The 20,248-nt window shown below is 49.4% G+C and overlaps 1 protein-coding gene across 2 annotated transcripts in view; it reads left to right on the forward strand.

Moving 5' to 3' along the window:
- The first annotated feature begins 9,508 nt into the window (after positions 1–9,508).
- Anxa6 (annexin A6) overlaps positions 9,509–20,248 on the forward strand; it is a 44,224-nt gene continuing 33,484 nt past the window's right edge. For both annotated transcript variants that reach the window (XM_048333989.1, XM_048333990.1), the window contains exons 1-2: positions 9,509–9,665; positions 18,286–18,325. In XM_048333989.1, coding sequence (XP_048189946.1) covers positions 18,308–18,325 — 18 coding nt within the window. In that variant the 5' untranslated portion in view covers positions 9,509–9,665; positions 18,286–18,307. The remainder of the gene's footprint in view (positions 9,666–18,285; positions 18,326–20,248) is intronic.

Genomic DNA, 20,248 nt, shown 5'->3' on the forward strand with positions numbered 1-20,248 from the left:
CTGAGATCTGAGGATCAAGATTCAAATCCAGCCTGAGCAGGAAAGACTGTACCTCCAATCAAGAGCCAGAGGTAGAGCTGTGGCCCAGATGATAGAGTGCCAGCCTTGGGGGAAATATTAACAATACCCAAGCACTGAATCAAGCCCCAGTACACACTCACTCTGTCTGTCTTTCTATCTGCCTGCCTGTCTGTCTATCTCTGTCTCTGTCTCTGTCTCTCTCTCACACACACACATACACACACACATACACACACACATGCACACGCAAGTACACACATACAGGGCACCCATGGGACAGCAGGGACAGCACCCAGGTCCTAAGTTCAAGCCCCCCCCAAAAAAAGCTCAACTTCCATTTAAACAACCAAGTCTTCCTTCTCCTATCCACCCCCGTGACTCATTTATTCTTTTTAAATGGTAGCTCTTGCCACCATTTATTCATTCCTTGTTAAAGGGAGTTGAGATTCAAGTTTTGTTACTGCAAACAAGGTTGCTGTGAGTGAGAGGCAAATAACTACCTTTTCCTTGAAGAAAATATTAGATACATCAAAGAGTGCTATTCACCACAGACACATCACCAGATATCCTTTTCTCCTATCTGTCTGTGGCCTTCATAAACAGGGACATCACATCCCTCCAAATCAGCCGTTTGCCTCTGATTACCCTGCAGAGCTCTGTCTGCATCTTTCCTGTTCCCATAGCCTGGAACATTCCGGCAGAGTTTTGGCTGAAGGAGGATTCCTTTGAAATAACATCAGTAGCCATTCTTGGACAGGGACAGAGAGGCCTTGGTGGGAGGGAAAGGGGTTCTGCAGAGAAGAAGCCTTGCGTCAGGGGAGTAGGAGCCTCGGAGGATGGAGAATTAAGCCTGGGGACCATTTGTAGCTTGGGCACTTGCTAAGTGACCTTATGTAGCCTCCCTTCCTTGGGCCCCAGTGTGCCTACTTGTTAGCATGGCAGCTTTGAGGGCTCTCACATTCTCCGGGGCAGAGTCCTGTAAGGAGGGGACAGATTGAAGAGGCTTCTGGTCTCACATTATCTCCAGTGTTCAGGGAGGTGCTGGGGGCATTGCCAAGCTGCCACTTTGAACTGTAGTTCTAGCTCCCAGTTTCCCAGAGGAAGAGTTTCCCAAGAAGAGTATCGGTATGTCCCAGATAAGAGTCAAGGCCCTGGAGAAAGCCCTGTTATGCTCTTGAGCCCAAGGCTAGACCACGGGCTGTCCAGCTGTTTCTCTCCATCCAGTTGCACTTATCAGTCAGTGATTGTACAGGAACTTGTGTGATCACATCAGGCCCTTCCAGGATGTGAGCATGTGAGCTCAGAAAGCTGGGCCATATTCTGCTCACGCTTGGTCCCTGGTACTGTCCGCACATTGTAGCAAACATTGTTTTTATTTCTATAACTGTGTCAGTGAAGTCTAACAATAATTGCAGGACATGAATGTTTTTATAATGCCTATGTATTATAACTGAGGAAACAGAAACTCAGGCAATAAATAAGTAAATAAATAAATAGTTCCTACTCACTTAGCTAGAATGTGGTAGAATCAGCCGGGCTCTGGTGGCTCATGTCTATAATCCTAGATATTCAGGAGGCTGAGATCTGAGGATCACCACACAGAGCCACGAGACCCTTTTCTCCAATTAATTACCAAAAGAGCTGGAAGTGGAGCTGTGGCTCAAGTGATAGAGGGCTATTGTTGAGCAAAAGAAGCTCAGGGACAGCACCCAGGCTCTGAGTTCAAGCTCAGGACCGGGAATAAAACGAAAAGAACGAGACAAAGAAGAATGTGGTGGAACAAAAAAGCCAGAACTTTTTTATTTTTTAAATTAGTTTATTTAAAGACTGCTTTAAAGCCCTGCCTTTTCTGATTACAGCTGCTTTCTAGTATCGTGTGCTCTCAATGAGTCCTACCCTTTCTGAACTTTTCCCCAGAGGGCAAGGTAAACTCTGGGCATGCAGCTCTGCCTGGAAGATGAGTAAAACACAAGTTCAAAGAAGCCTTCTGCAGATCTACATAGGATGAAATCCTGTAAGAAGAGTGAGTTTGTTTATGAACTCAAGAGACAGCAAGGGGTCAAGGAAACAGTTTGTAGCTGAGTCAGAAAACTTGAGTTCAGCCCAGTGCTTGGTGGCTCATGCCTGTAAGCTAATTAACCAGCAAAACACTGAAAGTGGAGCTCATGTGGTAGAGCACTAGTTTGAGCAGAAAAAGGTAAGAGACAGTGTTCAAGCCTTGAGGTTTAAGCCCCAGTACCACTGTTTTGGTTTTACATTGGGAAAGGAACCTAGGCAGGCTAAGCTTAGGCTCTACCATTGGGCTGTACCTCAACCCTGACTCTGTGAGTTTTCAAGCCTCTCTCTCTGTCTCTCCCCACCTCTCTTTCCCTCTCCCCCTTCCCTCTCTACCTCAAAAGTGACCTTTCTCCCCAAAGCTAGGTATCTTCACATTACTAAGACATCAGAGCACCTGATGTGGAAGGCAGCAATCCTTCTCTTATCGAGGAATGTCAGGAATGTCAGGCCCCGAGAGGGGTTTTCTAGGGGGCATTGTTGTGGAGGAAGAGGGCTATCCTAGTGGATTTAGAACAGTACTTCCTGAGGCTTCTGACATGGGGACCTTTAAGTGGGAACCTCTCTTGGGAAGACACACCTCTGCACACCTCTTCTGTTGGAAGCCAGGCAGAACTGGGACATGGCCAGCAGGTGGCAGTAGGTAGCCATCTGAGCTTCTCCTTGGGCAGCCAGGGAGATGTATTTTCTCCTGTCATCAGAGTTTAAGGCACAGACAGGGAAATGAAATAAGAAAGGTCTGAGTCTGGGAATGTGGCTTAGTGATAGAGTGCCTGCCGAGCATGCATGAAGCCCTGGGTTCAATTCCTCAGTACCACATAAACAGAAAAAGCCAGAAGTGGTGCTGTGGCTCAAGTGGTAGAGTGCTAGCCTTGAGCAAAAGAAGCTCAGGGACAGTGCCCAGGCCCTGAGTTCAAGGAACAAGACTGGAAAAAAAAAGGGGGGGGGGGCTGGATCTCAAGGCCTTGTTCTGGGCTGAGTCAGCACATCATGCCATCTCCCATACAGACACCTGTGAACAGGCCCAACAGAAGGAGCCTGGAAGAGCACCAACATGAAGTCACCTTAACAGTTACTTCCAGGATTTGTTTTCATCAGGAAGTGAGACTGAGAGACAGCTAATTATTTGCCACTCTACAGCTTGTTAATTCCTTCTTTGTTTTTCTTTTCCTTCCTTTATTTATTTATTTACTTACTTGTTTATTTGTGGGAGCGGGGAGGGCTTGAGCTTGGGACCTTGAGCTCTTGCTTGGCTTTTTCCACTTAAGGCTGGCACTCCACCATTTGAGTCTCACCGCCATTTTCAGCTTTTTGCTGGTTGAGATAAGTCTGTTGGACTTGTCTTCCCAGGCTGGCTTTGAACCTTAAATTTAATCCTTAAAATTTAGCCTCCTGAGTAGCTACAATTACAGGTATGAGCTACCCGCGCCTGGCTAGTTGTTTCCCTTTTGCAGTTAAGAAAACACAGCAATGGGCTGGGATGTAGCTCAGTGCCTAGCAAAAGCAACATCCTAGGTTTAATCCCCAGTACCAAAAAAGAAAGCATTAAAAATACAGTTAAAAAGAAAAAGAAAACGCAACATTGTTAAAGCTTCTTCTGTATTTCAAGTTGTCTCATTTCTAGGAAATGAAACAGCTCCAAGAGAATGAGCAGTAACTATATGTTAGATTTATTCTTTTTTATTTTTTTATGCTGGGTGAACTTAGGGTTTGAACTCAGGGCCTGAGCACTATCCTGGAACTCAAGGCTAGTGCTCTACCACTTGGGCCACACCTCCACTTCTGACTTCTGGTATTTTATTAGAAGTAAGAGTCTCATGGAAAAAAAAAAAAAGAGAGTCTCATGGACTTTCCTTCCTGGCTTGGCTTTGAACTGGGCTCCTCCGATCTCAGCCTCCTGAGCAGGTAGGATTACGGGCATGAGCTACTGGCGCCCTGCTAGGAACCTGGTTTTCAATCCTGCCTTAGTCACTTGGGCTGACTTGGGGCATTATTTCTATGAATTTCCATTATTTTTCTTGCAAATTAATACTACTAATAAGCTTGGCATAGTGGTTCATACCTGCAATCCCTGGTGCTAGAGGAGACAGGAGGATTGAAAGTTCAAGGTCAGCCAAGACAAAGTTTGGTAAGACCTTGTCCCAAAAATAAAAAAGAAAACAAAACAAAACGGGGTTTGTGGCTCAGAATGTAGCCTAGTGGTAGACTGCTTGCTTAGCATTCATGAAGCCCTGGGTTCCATTCCTCAGCACCACATAAACAGAAAAAGCCAGAAGTGGCACTGTGGCTCAAGTGGTAGAGTGCTAGCCTTGAGAAAAAGGAAGCCAGGGACAGTGCCCATGCTCTGAGTCCAAGCTACCGGGACTGGCAGGGGAAAAAAGAGGGTGATGGATGGGTGGGAATTAGATTAGTGGAAGAGTACTTGCCTGGAAAGCGCAAGGCCCTGAGTTGGGTCCTTGGCTCTAGGGGAAAAATACAATAAAGAGCTGGGGTGTGGCCTATGTGATAGACTTCGTGACTTCAAAATCAACACCAACAAAACAAAATGAACACTAATAGTCCCTATGCTGTACATTCAATCCCTTTCTTTCTCCAAAAATTGCTCCAGTAATTTTCCACTCCCTTTTCCTGATCCATGTCCAAACCTGCATGTGAGTAGTCTTCACCAGCAGACAAATAAGCTCTGATGTCTTCAGTCATAAGAAAAATCAAACAGGGGCTGGGGATATGGCCTAGTGGCAAGAGTGCTTGCCTCATATACATGAGGCCCTAGGTTCAACTCCCCAGCACCACATATACAGAAAATGGCCAGAAGTGGCGCTGTGGCTCAAGTGGCAGAGTGCTAGCCTTGAGCAAAAAGGAAGCCAGGGACAGTGCTCAGGCCTTGAGTCCAAGCCCAGGACTGGCAAAAAATAAAAAATAAATAAAAAGAAAAAAAGAAAAATCAAACAAAACCTTTTCTTGACTGGTGCTGGTGTCTCAAGCTACTCGGCAGCTGAGATCTGATCATACTAGTTTGAAACCAGCTTAGGCAGGAAAGTCTGCGAGATTCTGATCTCCAATTAACCAGCAAAAAGCCAGAAGTGGAGCTGTGGCTCAAGTGGTAGAGTACCAACCTTGATTGAAATTTTTTTTTAAAAAAAAGGTCCACCCATACACACACACACACACACACACACACACACACACACACACACACCCTTCTCATGACACAAAACCTGCAAGATACTGTTTATTCTTGTTCTCATAACCCAGACTTTAGCAGGCTTCTGTCGCAGCATTCTGCCACTCTGTTCTTCACTGCAAAAGAAATATTGACCTTCACATTGCTCAATCCCACGATGGACTGGGACTGCTAGACCTAAAAGCAGCACTAACACAACTAGCCAGGCTTCCTCCTGGCAGTGTGTGTGTGTGTGTGTGTGTGTGTGTGTGTGTGTGTGTGTGTGTGTTTTCACTTGCCTCCTGCCCTCTCCTGGGATGGTTTCCTCCCAACTGAGAGCCTGCATTGTCCCAGTCACCTTTGCTGGACTCTTTCCTTCTCCCCAACTTGTAGGGTGTTTTTTGCTTCTTTGTTTGGTTTGTTCTGTTTTTGATAGCACTGGGATTTGAGCTCAAATCTTTGTGCTTGCTGAACAGACACTCCATCTACTTGAACCTTACCTCCAGTCCCCCCTCCCCCTTTTTTTCTAGTCCTGGTGCTTGAACTCAGGTCTGGATGCTGTTCCTGAGCCTCTTTGTGCTCAAGACTAGCACTCTGCCACTTGAGCCACAGTGCCACTTGCGGTTTTTGAGTGGTTAATTGGAAATAAGAGTCTCACCGGGACTTTTCTGCCTGGGATAGCTTCAAACCATGATCCTCAGATCTCAGCCTCCTGAGTAGCTAGAATAACAGGTGTGAGTCACCAGCACCTAGCACCTCCAGCCCTTCGGGGAGATAAGGTCTTGCCTTTTGTCTAGGCTGGCATGAACAGCAATCCTGGTCCTTATGCACTCCACAGTAGCTGTGATGACAGGTGTGGGATAATGTGCTCAGTTATTGGTTAAGGTGGGTGTCAAGAACTTTTCAGCCTAGGCTGGCCTCAAACAACAATTGTCCCATTCTCTGCCTCCCAAGTAGTTAGGATTACAGGTGTGAGTCACCAGTGCCTAGCTCTTTTCCCCCAACTCTTAACAGATTATCTCTGGGACTCCAGGTTTACTTATCCAACTGCCTCTTTGACATGACTCTTAGATGTCTACTAGAAACCTTCAACAAGCAGGTCAGAAACTGAACTTCTGATCGTTCTCCCACTTGTACCCACAAATGATAGATCCTTCCTTTCAGAGGAGGAAGTCTTTCCTCTCCCTCCCCCTCTTCTCACACTGGGGATTGAATCCACCAACGGCTTGGCCACTAAGCTGATCTTCAGTTTCTATTCTTCTTTCTAACTTCAGATCCAGTCCTCTGAGAAATCATATTCAGCTGACCTTCAAATATGTCCTATCTCTAAGTACTTCCCACTCCACTGATACCCCTCTGGCTGAGCCACTGGCCTTTCTAGCCTATGGACCTTCTACAAAGCCACATGTAGTACCAAATGAGATATAATCTCAGCACTCAAGAGATCTAGGCAGGAGAATTGAGAGTTTAAGGCCAGCCTGGGCTATTCTAGCACAAAAACAAAAAGAAAAACCTCCACTGGGCGCCGGTGGATCATGCCTGTAATCCTAGTTATTTAGGAGGACAATATCTGGGGATAACAGTTCAAAGCCAGTTGGGGCAGGAAGTTTGTGAGACTCTTATCTCCAGTTAATCACCAGAAAACCAGAAATGGTGCTCTGGCTCATAATTGGTAGAGCACTAGCCTTGAGCTGAAAATCTCAGGGACAGCACCCAGGCCAAGAGTTCAAGCCCCACCACTGACAAGAAAGAAAGAGGGAAGGAGGGAAGGAGGGATGGAGGAAGGAAGGAAAGAAGGAAGGAAGGAAGGAAGGAAGGAAGGGAGGGAGGGAGGGAGGGAATGTGGTTTAGTGGTAGAGTGCTTGCCTAGTAGGCATGAAGCCCTGGGTTTGATTCCTCAGTACCACATACACAGAAAAAGCCAGAAGTGTCACTGTGGCTCAAGCAGTAGAGTGCTAGCCTTGAGCACAAAGAGGCTTAGAAACAGTGCTCAGACCCTGAGTTCAAGCCTCAGGACTGGAAAGACAGAGAAGTGGGGGGGGGAGAGGGAGGGAGGAAGAAAGAAAGAAAGAAAGAAAAAAAGAAAGGAAGGAAGAAAGAAAAAAGGCCTTCAAAAAGATCCTCTTCTTTTTGTTTTGTTTTGCTTTGTGCAAGTCCTGGGGCTTGAACTCAGGGCCTGAGCACTGTCCCTGGCTTCTTTTTGCTCAAGGCCTAGCACTCTACCACTTGAGCCACAGCACCACTTCCTGCTTTTTTCTATATGTATGGTGCTGAGGTATCAAACCCAGGGCTTCATGTATACAAGGCGAGCACTTTTACCACTCGGCCATATTCCCAGCCCCAAAGATCCTCTTCTTTCAACACCAACAATACTATAAAAAAGAAAAACAGAACAAACATTAAGCCTAGAATCCCCACGGACCACATCAGTTTCACCCTAAGTAAATACGTAAGAGAACCAAACACAGAAGTGTTTCCAATCATTCAAACCAATACTGCTCACAAAGGCCAAAGAATTTAAAACACTTGAACTCCAACAACAGATGAAGGGACAAAGAGGGTCATATTGTATGATGGGTTATTATTTAACCTTAAAAAGGAATGAAGTATTGACATGTGTTCCACTATGGATGAACTTCAAATAAGCTGGGTACCGGTGGCTAACAGCCGTAATCCTAGCTACTTGGGAGGCTTAGATCAAGGTTCGAAGCCAGCCTAGGAAGACTTTCCCCTCCAATTAACCATTAAAAAGCCAGAAGAATAGTTGTGGCTAAAGTGCCCGCCTTGAGTGGACAAAACCAAGAGAGAGTGCAAGCCCCTGAGTTCAAGCCCCATTACTAGTGTGTGCACATGTGCACATACATACGCACTGCTAAATGAACAGGGCCAGACACAATGGAAACATATTATATAATCTCATTCACAAAAATATGTAAATATTTCAAAATACTAAAGAGGCAGGAAGCAGTGGCTGCGGGGATGAGGAGTCCAGGGGAGGTGGCAATGACTGCTTATTCCTTCAGGGTTTCCCTCTGCAGTGATGAAAATGTTGGGGCACTGGACAGAACCCAGTGGTTGCACAACGTTGTGACTGTCATGTCTCTCCTTTGCTCAACACCCTGCGACGGGCTGCCAAATGACTCAGAGTAAAAGACAAAGTCCCCATGGGCTTCACAGGTCCTGCACGATTTGACCCCTCTTACCTCTCCTCTCTTCCTGCTCTACCTACCTCTCACTGGCTCTGCTCCAGCCCACCTCTGGAGATCTGGAGACATGGCAGACCTACCTGCTCCTGCTGCCAGGCTCTGACCCAGATGTTCCTTTGCCTGACGCCTTGCTTGCCTCTGCTACCTCTTATTTGAATCTCAGTCTCTCCACAAAACCTCCCATAATGCTGTACTTCCGGCTGCCACTCTTTCCCCTTGCTTTCCCTATTTTTGCCCACAGCACTGGGCATATTTATTTACTATTTATCTATTTCCTCCTCTGCTGGCGGGCAGACTCAATGAGAAAAATAGAGATCTTTGTCTATACAGCTCTCCATGGGCTTTTCTTTTCTTTCTTTTTGCCCAGACTGGCTTGAACCACGATGTTCAGACAGATTTCAGCCTCCTGAGTAGCTAGAATTACAGGAGTGAACCACCCGCGTGGGGCTGGGGGGGGGGGGGGACTGAAAGTTGTTTTCAACGCAGCCCTGGATTATCACTCCTAGTCTCCCTGTCTGCCACCTCCCCAACACTATTCTATGCTCTCCCCAGAACTGAGCATCTGGAGTCTCTGTGGCCCAAGTTCGAATCCCGCTCCACAGCCTTATAGCTGAGGGACCTCAGTCAAGGAATTTCCCCCTGCGGCCTGGGCTGGCTCCTCCTGGAAAGGGGGTAAGTCGTGCCAGTGACCTGATGGGGCTGTTGAGGCATGAAACCTGACCAGGCGGATAAGGTGCTTGGGCCTCAATTTTGGCCAGCGTTGGGCTTTGGAGTTGCAGGAAATCTGGGGGTGGGGGGTTGGGAGTAGAGGGGGACCAGGGTCCAGAAGTGGGGGGAGTCAGGGGCCTCTGAATATCAGCGTGACCTTGGGCCACATCCCCTTTCCTCTCTAGATCTGGGGTCCCCCTGACGCCTCTGGGCACTCGGTGACATTCAAGGATTCCCCAAGCGAAGGCTCCGGGGTGGGGTGGGGAGGGGGCGGGACGGAGGGGGCGGGGCCAGGTGCGGCCGAATCGGATTGGCCTTTGCGCAACACGTGCCCGGCGCCCAGGGTCGGCCCCGCCCCCTCACTGCGCCGTGGCCGCAGCTGCTCAGCTAACGGGGCCGCGACCAGCGAGCACGGCGTCCTGCGCGTCCTGCCCGGTGCGCGTTTGTCCGTCCTTCCGTCCATCCGTCCGCCCGACCGTCCGATCGCCCGCGACAGGACGCTCCACCGCGCGGTGAGTGGGTTCTCGGGGTCCCCTTCCAGGGCTGCAGGGACGCGGCATGAGTTACAGAGGTCTCCACGTCGCCTGATCGGTGCCTTTCCACGCCGGACTTGGGGAGGGGCGCAGTGACCCGGGTGGTCCCGGGAGTGCGGGGTGCAAATCCGGGGCGACGGGCGGAGCGGCTGACCGCGCCCCTGCTGGGGGAAGGGCACCGAGGGGTGGCGCCCCCACCCCCCACCCCCGCTTAGCTGAGGGTGTGGCTCGATTCCCTGGTTGGGGGCTGGGGGCACTGGCCACTGCTTCTGACTGGGGGAGGGGACTAATTTGGGGAGTAGGGACTAAGAAACTTTGAAGGCCCGGGGTTGGGAGCGCTGGACACGGTTCTAAAGACCCTAAGGGATGGGGTGTGGCTGAGGCCAAGTGAAAAGGGAGGGACCCTCTTGTACCCTACGCCGGGGCTCAGCGGTCTCTCCTGCCACTCCGGACCCTTGGTGCGTGAGATATGAATCCCACCTGGCTCTCTGCTTCACCTGAGCCACGAATCTGTGGCTTCCCCAGAGATCACTGATTGCGGGGTCTTTGCAGTAGTTGTAGTTGTACGGAGTTAGAATCCAAACTCCAGCTGCATCACCAACTTGCGGAGTGACCTTGAGGCTACTGGCTTTCCCTCTCTGAGCCTCCATTTCCTTCTCCCAAGTACCCAGCTGTTAACCCCAGCCATTGTTTCTGTGCAGATGGGTTAGTCAGGCGTCAATCCCTTACTACAGGTTTGGGATCTTAGTTACAGGTTTGCAGTGTCTGGGCCTACCCTTGTAGGCCCTGAAAGGAGAAAAGGAAAGGGAAAAGCGGGGTCCTTTGGGAAGACTACTCTGGCTCCCCCACTTCCTCCCTCCCTCCCCTTCCTTTTGTTTAAACTCTGGTGGGTCTTCCAAGACAACTCCAAATTTGGACATATGGCTGCAGGGTTTGTGAAAGGACTCTGGTTTCGCCCAAGAATCTGTCCTTCTTCCTCCCCTCTGTCCCCTCCCCTGCCCCCCAGCACACTCTGAAACCATCCTTCCCAGCCAGACCGGGTGGGTGGCCTAATCAGCTTAGCCCTAACAGATGTGTGTCTTCCACCATTCTAGCCCCTGTGGGCCCTGACTTTCTATCCCACAGGCCTGATCTCCCAGAAGAAGGAAGACTTCCTGGAGTGTGGAAAGCTGGGTTGCAGCTCCTGATAGGCAGGGGGCCTTAGATTGCCCTGTTTCCCCGTAGGCCCCAAGGCAGAGTCTGCTGAGCTGGCTGCAGTCAGTGCTTGCCCACTAGTTCAGCTATTTGAAGGTTTAGACTTCTGGGAGTTGGGTGGGGCTAGGCTGGGCTGGAGGCAGAGGCCCAAGCCTCCATCCCCCTCTGCAGCTGTGGCTGTCTGTCATCCATCTCCCTTGCTTCCTGCCCTTTGTTTCTGCTGCCTTCGGTGTATCCCTGCTGCTTTCGGGCAGGTGCTACATGCAGCTGTTGTTGGGGCAGGATGTATCATGGATGCAGAGGGCTGCCCAAGGAAGGCCAGACCCTAGGGCAAAGTGGGGGTGGGACTCCGCAGTGATGGGCAGCCGCCCAGGGTGGGAATATCTGCACTGCAGCACCCTAGAGGGAGCTTGGGGGTGCCAGGCCTCAGCCCAGCCCCAGCCTCTGCCTGCACCCAATCAGCTGGGTGCCCTGGACACACCTACCCTGCTGGACCCAATTCTTTCTTGGATGGGGGAGATTGGAGCCTAGGCTTAGGTCTGGTTAGCCTCGGGCATGTCCTGGGGAAACCCCAGTGGTGTCCAGCTGCACCCACCCTCTTTAGAAGTCTTCCTGGGTGGGGAACCTGGCTGAGGATGTGGTCTCTGCACTGAGCATGCTCCCTACCCCCACCAACAGGAAATGTGAGAGGGTGGAGGACATCTCAAGATCCTCATCTTAGAGCTCAAAGGCTTGTCATCCAGCTACATTTCCTGGGTCCTTTCCCTCCGTGGCTTAGAAGTCCCCATGGAGCCTGGCTGTGAGAGGGAAGGCTGTCCTTGGGGACAAAGGTTCTGTGAGCCTCAGCTCAGTAAAAGATGAACACAGCCTGCCGCCTGTCTGTAATCTTAGCAACTCTGGAAACTGAGATCTGAGGAGCCTGGTTTCAAAGCCAGCCTGGGCAGAAAAATCCCCCAGCCTCTACTCCAATTAACCAGTAAAAAGCTGGAAGTGGAAGTGTGGCTCAAGTGGTAACGCACCAGCCTTAAGCAAAAAACAAACAAACAAACAAACAAGCCAAGCAAGAGCTTGAGGCCCTGAGGCCCGGAGTTCAAGACCTGTAACCGCGCGCGCACGCGCACACACACACACACGTATGTACGTTAGACTGGTACTTTCCTGAGGTGACAAGATGAGACAGCAGATATGAAAGTGCCTTGTAAATGGTGCTCTGAATAGGGAAGCAGGTACTGCAGTTGTAAACTCAGAAGGGTGTGGTGCTAGAGGAGGCAGGCTACCTGAGCCTTGGGTTAGCCTCTTCGGCTAGCCTGGGGTTCAGGTGCCCTTTAAGGATTTGTCGTAATGCAGTAAGATATTGATGGAGTCCTTACAACTTGCCAGTCCCTGGCTGAACCCTTGGCATGATGAGGCACCATTATTAACCCATTGGGAGGACTGAAGTCTTCCATATGCCTCCTGTGTTCATGCCCTTGTCAGTCTTTCCACTCCCACCGAAACTCTTCAGGGAGGGGGACTTACGTGCTCCTGCGAACATATGCACATGCTGATTCTGGGCCTTTTACTCTGGCTTGGCTTTTTCACTCATGGCTACCGCTTGAGTCACACCTCTACTTCTGGCTTTTTGGTGATCAATTCAAGATAAGGGTCTCCCTGCAGGCTGGCTTCAAGCCCTAATCTCAGCCTCCCTGAATAGCTAGGATTACAGGCATGAGTCACTGGGGCTGAGTGGGGAGGTGCTACCTCTAGCCTTACTTTCTATGTGAACCAGGTAGCTAGAGGTAGAATCTGTATATCCAGAGAACCTTCAGCTTTTATCTCAGTGAGTCTGTCTCCCTGATGGAGTGTGAGCCTCAAGACTTTGCTGGTCCTCTCCCATGTGACCTGAGCTGGGATTCAAACTCAGGTCAGACCATTTCTAATACTGGGGCAGCCAGAAGACCTCCTGGGGCCTTGTCCAGGCTGGGATCAATGGTTCTGGGTCAGAAGAGGGAAGAATGCTCTCTAAGAAACCTGAGTGCCTGGAGCTGGGCATGCCCAGACCCAGGGCCAGGATAGCATTTACCCTGGCTCCATTCATTGAAGCTTCTGGAGGAGAACCATCAGAAAGGGGAAGAGGAGAGGATCTAGTTGGGTTAGTTAGGTTTTGTTTGTTTTTTTTCTCATTTGTTTTTTGTGTATTTGCCAGGAATGGACCCCCAGGGCCTTATACATGCTGGGCAAGCATTCTGTCACCTGGAAGGATCTAGATTTTATCATCCAAAGTGGGGTAGAGTGCACCTTTGGAGGATGACATTCCAGGAGGTACAGATAGAAACAATAAGACACTTTTTTTTGCCAGTCCTGGGGCTTGAATTCAGGACCTGTGCATTGTCCCTAAGCTTCTTTTGCCTCAAGGCTCGCACTCTACCACTTGAGCCACAGTGCCACTTCTGGCTTTTTCTATATATGTGGTGCTGAGGAATTGAACCCAGGGCTTCATGTATACAAGGCAAGCACTCTTGCCACTGAGCCAGGTTCCCAGCCCCCATACTTTTTTTTTTCAATACTGGGGTTTGAACTCAAGGCTTTAAGCCTTCCTTGGCAGGTGCCCCACTACTACAAAACCCCCATTTGCTTTAGTTACTTTGGGGACTATATCTAGGTGACATGCTTATACCACCATGCCCAGATATTGGTTGAGATTGGGGGGTGGGGGTGTCTCATGGACTTTTTGTCGGTATTGACCTTGAACCATGAGCTTCCTAATAATCCATGCCTCTCAAGTGGTTGGAATTCTTTGTCACCAACTTCAGACTCCTATATAACATATACCTTTTAAAAACAAATTTTTGTTTTTGCTTTATGATAGTACTGAGGCTTATTCAGAGACTGTGTGATGTCCCTTAGTTTTTTTTTTGTTTGTTTTTGTTTTTGCTCAAGGCAGATGCTCTACCTCTGCCCTCAACTGGCTTCAATGTGATCTCAGCCTCCTGAGTAGCTAGGATTGCAGGCGTGAACCACTGGCACCCAGCTCCTATATGTACCTTTACCTTTAATACCTTATTTTAAAAAATATATTTTTGTTTGTTGTAATAAATCTTCAGTTTTGTTTTCTTGTTACTAGTGGTTTCTAAGATCCAAAAATAATTGGCTTAGACTGTTGTGTTAGCCTGCCAGCCTTGTGGGGACTCTTTTATTTATTTATTTATTTATTTTATTAATTGAACATAAATTTTTTTACAAGGTGTTGTGCAAAGAGGGTGCAGTTACATAGTAGGGCAGTGTGTACATTTCTTGTGATATCTTACGACCTGTCTTTCTATCCCTTGTCTAGGTCAGGTTGTCATATATGCAATATGCAATGTATCAAGAACATATACAGTATTCACAGACTTGGTCTCTACTGTCTCTCCGTCTCCCTTTGTTAACAGTCATATATCAGGGAGATCATGCCCCTTTGTTTTCTGTGTTCTAGGCTTGTCTCACTCAACATTATTTGTTCGAGTTCTGACCATTTCCCTGCGAATAACAATATTTCACCATTCCTAATTGCTATGTAGTATTCCATTGTGTATAAGTATCATATTTTTTGGATCCATTTGTCTGTGGAGGGGCATCTGGGTTGTTTCCATATTTTGGCTATTGTGAATTGTTGTGGGGACTCTTGTCTGTCTCATTTTCAGAGGGTAACAGCAAAAACATATAGACAATATAACTAACTATTCAATCATTTTCCCCAAAAGGGGCAAAAATCAGGACCCACACCTATATAAAAATAATCTTGTGCGAAAGATTTGTATTCTAAGCATTAGTCAATGATCAACACCAGGCAGATGTCAGTAACCAGCTCTAAACTGATAGGTAGATCCCTTTTATTGAGAGAACTGTCACTAGAAGCAAAACTGGTTTTTCTACTCGCTGGAGAGGGAAGGCTGTGTGCTGGCATTAGAATTACTTTACATACCAGCAGTTAGTTATCTAAAATTTGCTGACCTGTAATAGCCCAAAGACCGTGAAAGGCTGCAATTAGATCGTTTCCAGGGTTTTCCTTTGAGTTGGATTTTTAAAAAATTTTTAAAAAGTGTTGGTTGGCAGTCCTGGAGTTTGAAGTCAAGAGCTTCCTGTTAGGAAAGCAGACATTCTACCCACGGAGCTACACCCCCTCCCAGCTGGATTTTTCCTTTGAAATATGGATTTCTTTTTGCCTACAGTTCAGGAAGGCCAGCAGCCTCCATCCAATAGAGGCTGGAGGAATCCAGTGCTGACCTAAGCCAATCAAGTGAAGGTGGTTTCAGCACTTTGTGGGGTTCCAAGGAAGGGGAAATCACAGCTGGCTTCCTGAAAGAGGAAGCCATTGCATCCTGCACAGAGCAGTGGCTTTTCACCTGACTACAGGTCAGAATCACTCAGAAAAGTATTTAGTAATTACCAAAGCCAGGTCTCATCACAGAACCATTGAATCAATCTCGGAGCCTGGGCACCATTCTTAGCTTTTCACTCAAGGCTGACGCTCAGTCACTTGAGCCACAGCTTCACTTCCAGCTTTCTGCTGGTTAGTTAGAGGTAAGATGCTCAACGTTTTCCTGCCTGGTTTTGAACTGCTATCCTCAGATCCCATCCTCTTGAGTAGTTAGGATTATGTATGTGAGCCCCTAGCACCCAGTTTAGCAAAAGCATTTTTCTTTTTTTGGTGCTGGTCCTATAGCTTGAACTCAGGGTATGGGCACTGTTCCTGAGCTTTTGTGTTCAAAGCTAGTGCTCCATCACTTGAGCCAAAGTTCTACTTCTGGCCTTGGGGTGACTAAGTAGAGATAAGAGTCTCAAGACTTTCTTGTTTGGGCTGGATTTGAACCACAATCCTCAGATCTCAGAACTCCTGAGTTGCTAGGATTACAGGCATAAGCCACCGGCAGCCCAAGAATTTGGTAAGTTGTCTCTTACAATATCTCTGAAAACCTCTGGTGTCCGTAGAGGGGCTTCCCAAAGAGGGAGTGGTAGATATCATCTCCATTTTATAGATGCATCCGTTGAGGCCCAGAGCAGGAACCTGGATTGCCTGGTGCATAGGGTAGGCTGGGAAACGGAATCTCTTCATGTCCCTCTTGGACCTGGCTGTGTAGGAAGCTATTTGGCCTGTGGTTGTGCAGCCAAGCTGTTGGGTGCATTCTGAGCCCTGGCAAGCCACTTTCCTTCCCTGAGGCACCCTCAGATATCTGAGAGGTCGGGGGATGGATCCTTTGGGGGCCTTCCCGTGACTGTAGAATTCAGCCAGTTTGAGACATATGGTCCTAGTTGTTCTGGAAAGACTCCAAGGCCCTCGGAGAGCCAAAAGCAGTTGTAAATGTGCGGTACGATCCGCTCCCAGAGCCCCCCGAGGGGTTGTGGAATGTTCTAGAAGGTTGGCTCTGAACCACAGACAGTCTGAACCCCTCGCTCTGGGGAGAAGCTTGCTTTCCACGTAGGCACTCAAAAGAGGCCCCATTTCTCCAACAGCTGCCTAGGAGCCTCCTCTCCTTGGAGAGGGGCCTTTATCCAGATGGGGCCTGGGCTGCAGCCAGCTGCCATAGTTTCCAGCAACCAGGCCAAAGAAAAATGGCCCCATGGTGCCTGTAGTGCCCTCCCTCCCTGGTGTCAGCGACGCTCGGGGCTTCATTCAGTCCCTCTGATGGCCTTGGAATTTCCTTACCCTCTGGCCCCACCACCCCAGTCCTGGGGAACCCCACGGCTGGCGCCTAGCCCAAACCTGGGGAGGATATTAGCCGCCCCCTCTGTGGGGGGGGGGGGGGCAGTTTCCTGTTGCGAGCTTCACATTTGCAGCGAAGGGCCTCGGTTTCCAGAGCAACTGCAAGGTTTTTCTCAAACTGAGCTGAGCAGAGCTGAGCCAAGTAGAGCAGAGCAGCCCAGCGGAGCTGCCAGGCTGCAGAGGCCGCACAAGACCTCTGTCCTCCGCCTTCTGCCCTTCACTCCCAGCCCCATCTGATAACTGTCCTTTGCTTACCAGTTGGGGGAAATTGTCTTCAGATGATGCAGACACAGCCCCTGAGAATGTGTCCTCTCTGCCCTCCACCAGCCCCATGAAAGTCCCTACATTTGTGCCCCACAGAAGAACATTGACCCCCAAAGGGGGCAATAATCCTAGGGCCACATAGGTAATAAGTGACTGAACAAACGTTCGATCTAGGTCTAGCTGCTCTCTGCTGTGTCATGCATTGCCAAAGAGAGGGCAGGGCTGTTAACTGGGGTTTTTGTTTGTTTGTTTGTTTTTTTGTGTGTGTGTTTGTTTGTTTGTTTTTCTGAGGAGAAGCTACCACCTGAAATTCCCCTCATGGAACAATGGAACTTATAGATGCGTTTGTGCCATTCCGGGCACTTGAACTCAGGGCCTTGCACTCTTGCTTGGGTTTTTTACTTAAGGGTGGGCGATCTACTCAGTTACACTTCTGGCTTTTTGTCCTATCTAGGACAGTCTAATCTTCACAGTATCCTCAGGACCAGAACTCGGGGCCCCAGATCCTGTCACTTCTGTCCCTTCCCTCCCTGGCAACCACACCAAGCTGACACTGCCCCATATGGAACCTCTGACCCTCCATCCCAGGGTTCCACCAGTTGCTCTCCCTGCTCCTTACTGCAGCCTGCCTGTTGCTGCTGGATCTCCAGTGCCTAGTGGGGTGCCTGGCTGGGCATAGATGGTGGGTGATGCTCCCCGGTTCTGGCTGGACTATTGCCCTTAGAGACCGGCTGCTGAGAGCCCAGCAGCTACCTACCTGCAGTGTGGGTAACCCTGGTCTGTGGCTGGCTGTGTGATGACCGGAAGAACCAGTCATGGTACACATTGCGTGGGCTCTGGACCCTGGAAGTGGTTGAATTCGTGTCTTGCTTATTTGACCTTGGACCACACATTGTGTTGCTCAGCCTTCATTTCCATTCCCAGGAAAAGAAGGGGTGTCTAATGCCTAGAAGGACTAGTAGAGGGTGCTGGGTGGTGTTGGTGGGTCCATTATCAGGTCTGAGCCCCCCACCCCACTCCAGTCTAGACATCACCCATTCTGAAAAAAAAAGTCTCTGGCTGGGTGCTGGTGGCTATGCCTGTCATCCTAGCTTCTCCGGAGGCTGAGACCTGAGGATCACTGTTTGAAGCCAGCCAGGGCAGGAAAGACCATGAGACTCGCATCTCCAATTAACTATCAAAAAAGCCGGAAGTAGAGCTGTGGTTCAAAGTGGTAGAGCACTAAAGCTCCAGGAGAGTGCTCAGGCCCTGAGTTCAAGCCCCAGGACTGGAGAAAATAACCAGGCTCTGGCCCAGGCTGGACTTCTCCATGTGTGCTGTAGCCTGGAGGACTGGAGGCCGCTGGAAGATGGCGGGCTGGAAAACAGGGAGAGGGGAGGGACAACATGGAGGTCTCATGACTCTGTTCTTTCTCCACAGTGGTTTCTGCTGAACCAAGACCATGGCCAACCTAGCCCAGGTAAGAGCTCTCTCTGTTGAGGGTTGTGCTGGCTGGGGACCCCGGTGGCATCATTAGGCCTGCTTCAGAGACCCTTGGTACATTCAGCAAGTCGTTCAAAAGTCACATCTCTCCAGTGACAATACACAATACCTCAAGCAGAAAAGGGTGTATGTGTATTCGCTTGCGGGATGAACACGCATGGGACTTCAGGTCTGGCTGGATCCAGGGGTCCAAATGCTAGTCAGGGTTCCACTTTCAGGGAGTGGGCTTTTTCTGGGTGGCTTCGTTCTTGGATTGGTTCTTCCTTGCCGATCGGTTCTTCCTTGCCTTGAATGCTAGTCACCAGCAGCTCTATTCTGTCTTAGTGAGAAACTGATTCCTGGTGCTTTCAGAAAGGGGGGATTTCCAGGTGTATTCTCCTGGATTGGCCCTCTCTCAGAGCCCAAGACTGGTTCCCCAGAAAGGGGAATGGCTAGTGGGAAGACAGACAGACAGACAGACAGAAAGGGAAGGAGGGAGGGAGAGAAGAAGAAAAGAAGGCAGGCAGGCAGGCCTAATTGAGGGTCCTTTTCCCTGTGGCAATGGAGTGTTGTTGGCTATACCTAGTTGGGTTTATTCTGATTGGAAGACTCTTAACCTGAGTTTTTCATGCTGTCTGACCTCTCTACAGGGGACAGAGGGGAACCTGAGACACATGCATGCCTAAGAATGGGATCTTTCTGTGGCCAGAGCAAGGATCCCCATGTTAAGAGTTTCTGGCCCTACAGAAAACTGTGTGGTCAGTGTACAGCGGCAATTCATTCCTATTCCACTCCCTAACTGTGGCTACAGAATGTAATCCCAGGCTGGAAATGGAAATGATCCCCTCTGACCCACCTTTCCCCTTATACAGTGGCCAACATTGGTACTAACTAAACTTCATGCCGTGTGTGTGTGTGTGTGTGTGTGCGCGCGCGTGTGTGCGTGCGCGTGTGCATGCGCAGGTGCACGTTAGTACTGGTGCTTGACTTCAGGGCCTGGGCACTGTCCCTTGCGTTATGTGCTCAAGGCTGGTGCTCTACCACTTGAGCCACACATAGCTCTACTTCCAGCTCTTTGCTGCTTCATTGGAGATAAGAGTTTCATGACTTTTCCTGCTTGGGCTGGCTTCAAAACATGATCTTCAAATCTCAGCCTCCTGAGTAGTTGGGGTTACAGGCATGAGCCACCAGTGCCTGGCTTCATCCCTGTTTTTATGACTTGCCATGTAATGAACTGGGGCCCAAAGGCTAGCCACAGCTTGGGTGCCATACTATGTTGTCTGAAAATAGCCCTGTGGCATGTCCCATCCCCCCTCCGCCCCCCCCCCCCCTTCCCGGCAGAGTGTGCTCTACCCCAGGCCTCTACCATTAGGAGGAATGTGTTTCTGGATACAGACAAAACTCCAGACACAGCTTTGCTGTTCTGCCTTTCCCTGGCTGCTTCCTGAGGGACATTGGTATTGGAAGGTTCTAGATGACCCACATGGACAGGTCAGTGAGGGAAACCAGAAGGGTCAGGGCCTTGGATATAGAGCTTTGGACTCCTAGGCCAACACTCTTGGGCTAGTGTCTGTTTATCTGACCAATGCTTGTTATTGTCATCAAATCAGGGGCTAGTAGACATCCCTGCAAGCAGGTTCTAGAGTGACAGGGCCTTCAGGGTTTCCTCCCATGAGATGATGAGTCCTTCCAGCAAGCTCAAATTGCTATCTAAGCCAGGCACCGATGGCTCACACCTGTAATCCTAGATCCTCAGGAGCCTGAGATCTAAGGATTGAGGTTTGAAGCCAGCCTAGGGCAGGAAAGTCCACGAGGCTCTTATCTCCACTGAACCACCAACAAAGCTAAAAATAGAGGTATAGCCTACCAGCCTTAAGAAAAAAAGCTAAGAACAATGTCCAGGCCTTGAGTTCAAGCTCCA

Source organism: Perognathus longimembris, chromosome 25, assembly GCF_023159225.1.
Source record: "Perognathus longimembris pacificus isolate PPM17 chromosome 25, ASM2315922v1, whole genome shotgun sequence".
NCBI classification, from domain to species: Eukaryota; Metazoa; Chordata; class Mammalia; order Rodentia; family Heteromyidae; genus Perognathus; species Perognathus longimembris.